The 10,655-nt window shown below is 34.8% G+C and overlaps 1 protein-coding gene across 1 annotated transcript in view; it reads left to right on the top strand.

Moving 5' to 3' along the window:
- Positions 1–2,429, top strand: part of LOC108374709 (ammonium transporter Rh type B-like) — a gene marked incomplete at its 5' end in the record, with an annotated part of 3,036 nt that extends 607 nt beyond the window's left edge. Inside the window, 2 exons of the mRNA XM_017630707.1 lie at positions 1,453–1,546; positions 1,964–2,429. Of these exons, the coding sequence (XP_017486196.1) occupies positions 1,453–1,546; positions 1,964–2,061 (192 nt within the window). The remainder of the gene's footprint in view (positions 1–1,452; positions 1,547–1,963) is intronic.
- Positions 2,430–10,655: the final 8,226 nt, after the last annotated feature.

Genomic DNA, 10,655 nt, shown 5'->3' with positions numbered 1-10,655 from the left:
TGGACTAAAATGTAATATTTATTTTTATTTTGTTATTACTTAATATATACTTACGCACATAAATGAAATGTGCATTTTTTAAAAAAATACATGCACATTTTTGTTTGAACGATGTAATATCTATATCTTTTATTCAAATAAGAAATAGTGACTATTCAATTAATTAAAACATTAAAAAGTTCTAAAACAGGCTTCCCCTCCATTAAGCGGACACCTCTCTTGGGCGGACAAAAAATGACTGACGGTGAGTGTCCGCCCAAGGGAGGTTTCACTGTAATTTCCATGACAGTCGGATCTATGTAACTGGCCCAACCTAGATTTGTATCAGGTCAGGACTGTCTCGAAAACATTTTCCCTAAAAACTCTTTAGGCAATTTTTATGCTACTACAACAACAATAAAGACGAATACGAGTACGAAGATGATTACGAACAGGAATGAAGGAATAGAAATACGAAACGAATGCGGATATAAAAACGAAGACGAACACGGCGAAGATTATGAATACGAGGGCGAATATAAAGGCGAAGACAACGAAGGCGAGTTCGAAGATGAATGCGAAGAAGATTAAGAAAACGAATCCAAAGATGAGGACGAAGACAAATATGAAGACGAATGCGAAGACTAAGGCAAATACGTAGATGGCGGCTGAAACGAATATAAAAACGAATACGAGGACGAATATAAAGACGATTATGCAGACGTAGTCTACGAATAAACTTAATATTAATATGTTGGTGTTGGTTGATTTTTCCGACTAGATGGTAAGATGATTTATTTTGGAACGAATTTTCGTCACGCCTTGTCAAGTTTGGTTTGCAGACAAACCGGTTTCGGCGCTGTGCCATCTTCAGTGTCATTTTTCGTTCTTCAGTAGGTATGAAATGAACTAGAAATTAGTCGAAGAAAGTTTCACTTCTGTATGAATTGTGGTTCAGGCGAACTCATTTATTCAAATTTTTAGTGCTTAGTCATAGTCATTTTGTAGTTCCAAACCAGAAGTTTTATGGTTAGCAGCTTTGTACAATGCAAGATACTCAAAGTACTATCTTTGAAAAAAATTCTTCGGCATACTTTATAGAAAACTAGAAAAACGGTCGAATTTCCACTGTAACTGTCACTCCTAGTATTTTATTTTTGTGCGCGTAAAATAAGAATTGGCGTAAAATTTTAATAAAATATTAGTAAGAAAGTGGGTCACAAAACACTAACAATTAAAAAAAAACGTGAAGTGTCAGGTTGTTTTTAATTTTCATACTGTCATTTACCATCTTTAATGCGGACAGTGCAGTAATCCGTTTAAATGTTAGCGGAAAATGTAACCTCTAAACAAAAACGCTATGAAAGTAGTTATACTGTACATTAAAGATACAAATTAAACACATAAACCACATAGCACAAAAAATTCGCCAACAGTATTTATTATATGTATATATGTATTTTGTTCTTCCAGGGCTACAACCGCACTGCCTCAACTCAGGCTGGCTATCAGCTTTGCGGCATTGCAGTCACCTTGTTGGTTGCCATTGTTGGTGGTGTTTTAACAGGTAAGGCCGAGGGGACAACACACAAAATAAATATATACATTAGGGCGGAGTAATATGTTGGGAGCAAAACTTTCCAATTCTACAATTAATTCCATGCAAAAAATGGCGAACAATTTTCAAAAGAAAAAGCAGTACATCGTCTGAAGAAAACTTTGAAGAAAATTTTGTAAGTGAAAAATTTATTTCGTTCAGAAAAAATTTAAATACACTGATTTTTCTTTTAAAATTTGGCAGTGTCAAACGTTATTTTTGGTATATAGTTTGTTCACCGATTTTGCTTAGAATCGAACGTAGAATTCGGATATGCTAAACACTATTTTCGAAATTAAATTACTCCACCCTAATATACATATATTTTAATTAACTTAACTCTGATAATAAAATTTAATTCAACATCACTTTTTTGCTACTTCGCAGGCGCTGCACTTAAATACACCAGCGTGCGCAAATTACAGAAGGATGAACAGCATCAGGATGAGCTATTCTGGGAGGTGCCCGAAAATAAGGAAGACTAGTAAAGTGAAATGTTCGAGTTGTATAAATTTTTGTAATGTATTTTTGAAAACATTCAAGCGCTTAGATTAAGAATTTTCACATTTAGGGTATTCACACCTTCCTGGTGTATGTATTTTGTTGTTGGTAACTGAAAAAAATATAAAACACCTAAATAGATAGCCCGATAACCAGCAAGGTGTGAATACCCCTATTATGTATGTACTATTAGCCCGCACCGCCGTTTTTTTTATTTTTCTTAAGTTATGCTTTTAAAATGCAATTAGTTGTTGTTAGATTTTTTAATTTTTTTTTCACTGTTTGGTGCTTGAATTACTGTAGAACAAAATCGAATAGCAAACACTTAAAACACAAACAATTTTTGCAGAATTCACAAAAAAAATATATGAATATTTTATCATTTTAATAATTTCTTAAAATTAATTTGCATTTAGTTTATTACTTTTACATTTTTTTTATTAATTATAATTTTCAATCAGCGAAGTTCTTCGCAAATTTGTGTGTGTGTGCCTCGTAATTCACAAACTTTGCTTTCAAAGAAATTTTCCACTCTCTGTCTCTCTCTCTCTCTGCTTATTTTTTACATCTGATTCTTTTCTTTCTTCTACTACTTTTTTTCTGCTACCTACCTACCACCCAACTGTTGTGCCAATTTGCAATCATTTTTGCTAAATTTGTTTAAAGTTTCGACAAACTTTCACGCCTTTTGGACGCCGGCAGAGTGTCAGCGGTACGTTGGCGCCCAATTATGTTGCGCCACTGGAATGCCATTGCGCCCGAGAATAATTTGTATTATCGCGGTGTTTACAAATGAAGTTAACTTCGTTACGATTTTTCTACTCGTGTGTGTGTGTGTGTGTGCGTACGCACATTCGAGTTTCGAAATGGCGAAAATCACAGACAAATGTGAACTTTGCCAACTATGAACGTACATATATTCGTACTGTCAAAAAAAAAAAAAACAAAGAACTCAAACAAACAACAAATGAAAATGCAAAAACTACATACACATAACTACATATACATACATATAAAAGCAAAGTGAAAATAATAAAATTTCGCATTATTTCATTAAAAAGTTTCTGGTGCATTTTTTCCTACAAACAACATATGTATTCATTAGGTAAGTAAACACATACATATGGACATACATACATACATATATTGTTGTGTAAGTGTAATTGTTCGTACAATATGTCGCGTGCTAAGTGCTGTCAACTTATTGGCTCTCAAATGTACAATTACATTTTGCACTATCTGTTGACCGTCAACGGCAAGTGTAAACACACATACATATGTACATAAATATACACACTTTTTTAATACTTTTATGGATGTGACCGAAGGAACAAAAATCATAAACGTAAAAATTTAACTGTCATTTTTAATGTACTTATGTAAGAGGTTATTGAGCTTCTTCCGTGGTTCAAAATGACCCATTTCTCTACGAAAAAGGCACTGCAGGAGGAAAATTGTTTTTATAGCCAATTTACACTTTAAGTTATTTATGTAATTAAGTATAAGACTGGATTTGTGACCAAAAATTGGAAACACTAACCCACTGTAAAAGCAAATCTTAATGAGGTCTGGGGAAGCCCGAAGTAATTTTGAAACAAAAACAAGTATGGAAAAACGTCGAAAGTTAGATCAAAAATTTAACATGAAAATTCCCGAAAAGGTCTGAAAAAATTAAGAAAAATCCCCAAAATTCCTAAATTCCTTTAAAAAATTTCCAAAATAGCTGCGAAAATTTAAATAGTACCATTAAGTGTATAGGTATTCAGAGGGCAAATCTGGCAGCTGTCATTCAACTCACCACAGTCTTTTGAAAGACAAAAGCTTTTCGTAAGACAATTGTCAATTCTGGCAACTATCTTGAAAGGTATTTTCTGTCTTTCCAACGACTAATTGAAAGATCTCTAACGAAAAGCTCTCAGCGTTATTGTGTTTGTATTTTAGCAATAAGCTTTCTAAAAATTAAATACATTAAGTAAATATATACTTTGCTTTTTAAAACATAAATAAGTTGAATTAAATTAAAAAATATTTTGCTTTTAAAATAATAAAATATTAAGAAATATAAAATAAACAAAAAGATAATAATTTAAAAAATTAACAAGTCCTACTAATTAAATTAAATAAAAAAATTAACATTTTTTTTTAATCAATAAAATCTTATAATAAAAGAAACTAAAAAAAAATATAATGAAAAAGAACAAAAATATGAGTTTTTAAAAATTGTATGAAAGAAAAAAAAAATTCTTTTAAAACATTAACATCTAAAAGTTCAATAAAAGCAATAAAATCAAGAAATTAAATTAAGAAAAAATAAATTAATTAAAAAAAAAAATAAAAAAATCGCTGCCCGAGCAGTCAAATCTCAGATCTTTCGAATGACGCGGCAGTGCTCTGCTTACTCTGCCATTGCCACTGTTGGAGCAGCACGATCAATATTATATACAAGTACATACTTTCTGTCAAAAGATCTTTCCACCATAAAAATTGTCAAGGGAGCTTTTATTTGTCAGACTTTCGTGACAGAATAAAAAAATCTTTCAAGCTATCTTACCTACTTTCTTTCAATTTGTTTGCAAAAAACTTTCAACTATCTTAGCCAAAATTGCCCTGGTGGTATCAAAACCCGTACTTTAAATAAAAAAGTTTTTAATTACACCCATTACAGGTTGAGACCCAAAAAGAAATTTTGAACTGTTCCATAGTGCACACATAAAATAACCGACCTCTGACTTCCCCTTCATAAGTTAATTTTCGAAACAGGTTATGTCTACCGCCTTGTCGTTGAGTAACATTTTGCTTATATGTACGAAAATTTTCAAACTGTTTGAAATATGTCATAGTCGAAATAAAATCTTTCAGTGTTAAACAAAAGGCAGTGGTAAATGTATTAGATGCGTTGCATTGAGGGGGCACGTGAAGATATGACATGCGATGTGAGGTTTGTCTTCAAATAGAGGAGCCCATTAGAGTACGCCAGCAGGTGTCTTTGATGGCCTTCAAGGGCACAGTTGTACTCAAGATCGAGGGGCCTGATCACGCTGCTGACGAATACGAACCTATACGGGTATGTTCATAATCAAAAGCATAAAAATATAACGAAATTTCCCACTACTATTATTTTTATGCGTAAATCGTGTTTCTTCTCGCCTATTCAATATAACATCACATATGGAAATGTTTATCGTTGGTAACGCTTCTTTGAATACACATACAAATTTATATACATATATAGTTCACTACATCTTTATTTATTTATACCCAAACGCTTAGCTTAGCAGTTAATTTCAATTCGATAAACTTGTTAAGGTTTTTCACAGCCTTCCACTAATTGAAAGCCACATGTTGTCTTTTCAAAGTGTCAAGATGAGCTACATACAAATCATACATACAGACATGTATGTAAGTAAAATTATTTAGCGCTTATTAAACGAGTTTTTTGTATTGTTTTTGCGCTTAATTGTTTGAATATTTGTTAATGAGTGCACACATACATACTTCTAAAAATTTGTGGAATTAGCGGAAATATTTTAATTTATTATACATTTCTAGCCTTCCATTTTATGTTCTGCCTTTCTTTTTATTACCTTTCCTCAATATTAATCAAAATTGTATTTATGTATTAAATGCAAAGATGTTAAGTATTTCAAATACAAGTATTTACCATAAATACAACACTGTCATTTATTTTTTTGACATGTGAAAATTTTCTCTTTCGGCTTACCCAAATGAAAGGTCATGCGAAGCGTAATGCACAAATTGCAAATTTCCTCATTCTCTTCTCTTCTCTTCTCTTCTCTTCACTTTTTCATTGCAACAAATAAATAAGTTTTGAGATTTTTGTTAGCTACAGCATTTTGTATGGGTATTTGTATTTTTTATTTAAATATTATTTTACAAGTATTTTTAACTTCTCTGATTAAATATTCCACGCGATTTTCTGTCAATACACAAATTAATTTAGCCGTAAACTTTAGTATGGGAGTAAAAAGGGCAAACTTGCCAGCAAAAAACTGCAACGTCTCGAATACTACAGCAGATTTTTATAAAGCCAGGAAACCGGTTTTAAACCGAACCGCCTTTTATATGAAAGAAAGTGCCTCAGCAATACTAAAACAAGTAAGCTCTCTGCGGCTATGCAGAAGGTTTCATACTAGGGTGTTCAATTATTCCGTTTTTTCCAAAACCAAAAAAAAAAAAAATAAAAATTTTAAAAAACGCAGTTCCCGATTATGAAATTAAGAAAAAAAACCGGACAATCCTGTTTTATTTTACATAGTTTTCAAACAGTAAAAATGAAAATTAACTTCTGAATCCAAATATAAAATTGTTTACCACATTTTGTGCTAACACAAACCAAACAGCCATATGCATATACATACTTATATTAACCGAAAAAATTAAATTCTGGATTGTGATACTACTCCACCGAACGGCTGGTATTTGCATTCTGAGTGCAATATTTTCTACCGAATAAGTATGCCAATAATTTACATAACCAATTAATCCTTCATAAAATCACACTTAAAATCCACATGTACATATATACATGTGTATATTTATAGTTTATTTGTCTCACTTAACATGAGCATTTATGTTATTGGATAAAAGAAGTGTTAATTTTTTATTTAAACTTCATATGGAGAGAAAATATTTATCATATTCGAAATCGGATCAGAATTTTTTTGCACAGCAAAATATGTACATAACTACTACTTGTTTGGGGCAAATAATGCGTGAATTCATGGGAAATTATTTTTGTAAAGTAAAGCACAGTTATGCATATGCTGGTATACAGTGGCGTGCAAAAGCTTCAGTGCTTTGTCTGGCAACCTTCGTGCCTGGAATTCTTTGTCGAAAAGTACATGATATATATATATATATATAAGATATAAGATTTTGGTGGACAGCACCCTTGGTAGGTACCCTTAGTTGCGCAACAGAGTAGAAAATCCTTTATGTCAGCTCTCCACGAACTTGTAACGAAGATGGAAGTAGGGTCGGAAGGTCTTCAGTGACAGCCAAGCGGCTCTAAACACCTTTAAGTATAGCAAGAACTATCAAGTAGATCAGGGTACATTTGAATACAGCTCACGAAAGCCGATGGTGCAATACTAAATACATGCCCCTAGCATCTGCAAAACAAATAAATGTTTCTTAAAATGTCTTCAAATAGGGTAGAAAGTAGCTAAGAACCCTGAGAGGACGACAGGAGACGCAGTCTATGGTGACAACTTATGATCGCCATAGCTAGCAGAATTTTCCCTGCATATTCAAAAAACCCTAGGCGTAGTAAGTGCCCTTTTATTTTATTTTTTGTTCCATTTTGTTTCTAAATGACAATTCTCGTCCAGGCAAATTATTACTTCAAACCACTCTATACTCTATATGCCAGCCATTTCGGGAATTGAGTTCGAATAATTTTTCTGCAGACTATTTTTATGTACTTACATATGTGTATGCATATGTAATACATTTAAATATGCATACATATGATAATAAAAATAAAAAAAAACCACAAGCAACAACGGAATAATATTGGGTCATATATGTATGTATCTGCGGATTTTTGTCTCTATGTGATATTTAGGTCCATAAATCTGACAACATTAATGCAATTGCGCCCAACTCACGTGCCTTTGAAAGATGACATTTCAGGCTACATTTTTTGTGAAGCCAGTTCTGTGATTCATCATTCGTGCAAAAAGTTGTATTGATTTGAAAATTAAAAAGCAAGAACGTGACGACACGATCAACACGGTCTTCTTCTACTCTGCACAACTCCGCCGTTTGTTTGAGGCAATCAAGAAAGAGCGACCAGAATTGGTCTACTAAAAAGGAGTTATGGAGTAGGCCACACACACATCCTTAATGACTCGGAGCATATTGACGGAACTTGGTTGGGAAGCATCCACCGCATAGTGCCTAGTCTGACTTTTATGTGTCAAACTCTCTTCATGGTAAAAAATTGACCGACCGTAGAGCCGCTGAAAATCACAAAATTTATACACCGATGGAATTATGAAGCTACCCCGAATAGATAATAATGGCCTATTTACTTGAATGAGTAAAATCAATTATTAATAAAGAAAATTTTTACAAAAATGTGCTTAAAAATCCGCGAAGTCTTTTATTCGACCCAATTTTTTAACAATGTTCTCATGGGTTATCACAAGTACTGATGTACATGCACTTCTATTTTGTACTGTATCTGTATATTAATATTAATATATATATATATATATGTATACATATATGCATGTATGTGTATTTGTGCCAAGATGCGCAAGCATTTATTTAAGTACTTACTTACACCGATGTTGTTGGCAATATGTAATGTACATACATGTAAAATGCCATTAATACAAGTGATAGATTAAATTACTGCGTATAAGTATTTGATGTACAAAAGAATGCGGGGGGCAATGTGGCATGCCGCAAACAAAGTGCGATGGTGACGTCATAAAATGTTGACAAAAAACTTTATGTATGTATTTTTTTATTACGAATAATTCAAATTAACTATCAAGTCTTTAAAAATATTCTGTTAATAGAGGTATTCACCAAAATAAACAAGTGACCTGGCACTCGAATAAAAGAGCTAATTAGCTCAAGCAAAAACTTTGAAAACTTTCGTTGTTTTGAGCTTAACAGTTCTTTTGCCCGAGTGTCAGGTCACTTGCTCAATTTGGTGAATACCCCTAATATTTTTCATTATTATTTGACACCTCAAATGTTTGTCGGTTTTATGCCGAGAACAATAATCTACGCCGATTGCTTTTCTGCTTTGAAAAATTACGCCAGTTTTACATACCAAATGAAGGCCGGTTCATCTGCACTTGTTCCTTCATTGTCTTCGTTGGTGTCATTGCTTTCGTTACCCACCTCTTTTTCCCCCAGAGTATCGCCATTCATGCGTGCAACTGTTCAAGCCACCAGAAGCGGTGTATTTCTATGCGGCATAAATATGTATACATGTATGTATCGTGAGTTTCGTCATTCCATCTTTTTCACCCAACGAGCGGGGTCGTAGATGTATATAATAATTCTCCTGAAAGACCCTCAGCTTCCTTACCTTTTCCGACATCGTTCACGTTCCTGCGCACTATAAAAGAAAGGGCATGAGCACCGCGACTCTGCCTGCGATTTTGGTATCGCTGCAATTCAGATTGGCATCTCGTATTGCGTTTTTCAACATTCCAACGGAATCTGTATGCTGATGCTGAAACATTTGGGGCACGCGGGAGTAGGATACCTAACGGAGGTACTCAACTTGTCAATTGCCACTCTCAGCATTCCTGAAGTGTGTAAATCAGCGAGAGTACTCACACAGCTGAAACCGGAGAAACCCGCCAACAAAGTAGACTCTTATCGCCCGATAACGCTCCTTTCCCCGGTCGCGAAGACACTAGGGCCCTGTTAATCCCGTACTTCACCTACCACCTGATCCCAGCGAAGCGTCAGCATGGTTTCCGTAAAGTGCACAGCACAACCAACTGCACTTAACGCCATAAACACCAAAATAACTCGTGGCCTAAATCGCAACAGCTCCGGTGATAGAACGGTCCTATAAGCGTTGGACTTGTCAAATTGGTTTGACACCGTCTGTCATTCCAAGTTGCTAGAAGACATTGAAGCCTCCTCACTCCCACAGGGACTGAAGCGTCAGTGATCTTCAGAGATCGAACCGCCAAACCAAGAAGAATAAAACAAGGGGTTCCACATGGTGGTGTCCTCTCCCCCCTTACTGTTCAATTACAACTACATCTCGAAGCTCTCCCAGTCACCTGAGGGAGTTTCTCTGATCTCTTACGCTAACCACTGCTTGATACTAGCGTCTGAGAATGGAATTGATGACCTCTGCTCAAAAGTAAACGGCTATTTCTCCAGCCTTTCTCGCTTCTTCACTGCAAGAAGCCTAATACTCTCCCCAACGAAATCAACGGTGACCCTCTTCACCACCTGGACGAAGGAGGTCAGGCTAGAATTAGGCATTCACGTCGATGGCACACCAATACCGACAGTAAACAACCCGAAAATTTTAGGGGTCACCTTTGATAGCCTGCTCTCCTTCTCCACACACACAACCGCAGTTTTCAACAAAGTACAGAGCCGCAACAAGGTCCTCAAGTCGCTCGCCAGCACCAGTTGGGTCTAGTCCCCGGACGCAGTGGACGAAACTACAGACTTGTCAGAACGCCACACCAACTGTAGAAGAGGTGGAGCTTCAACTGCCAAGAGACGCACCCATTATAAAAGCTTTATCTTGCTTGCCCTTGTTCTAGTTAGTAAATCGCTACACATAAAGCGTGTGTGTCCCACACATTTTGTTTGTGCAAACTCGAAAGCGAATTGATAACCTCCTCATATTCGCGTTCACTAGAACTATTGAGCAAAAACGCTCTTTACTGAGCATTGGTGGCTACGACAGCAGCGCTGTGAGTTACTGTGTCATTCTTAACGAAATAAAAATACAAAGCGAAAAAAAAATTAAATAAATAAACAAAGCGAAAGAACAAACAACGATAATACAAAAAAAAACAAATGCGATGTCGAGCAACACATACCAGCCTAAGCATTC

This window comes from Rhagoletis zephyria, unplaced genomic scaffold, assembly GCF_001687245.7.
Source record: "Rhagoletis zephyria isolate East Lansing unplaced genomic scaffold, Rhagoletis_zephyria_1.1 Rzeph_scaffold_08035, whole genome shotgun sequence".
In the NCBI taxonomy this organism is placed as follows: Eukaryota; Metazoa; Arthropoda; class Insecta; order Diptera; family Tephritidae; genus Rhagoletis; species Rhagoletis zephyria.
Note: the sequence above shows the minus strand (reverse complement) of the source record. Positions and strands in the feature narration are given on the sequence as shown.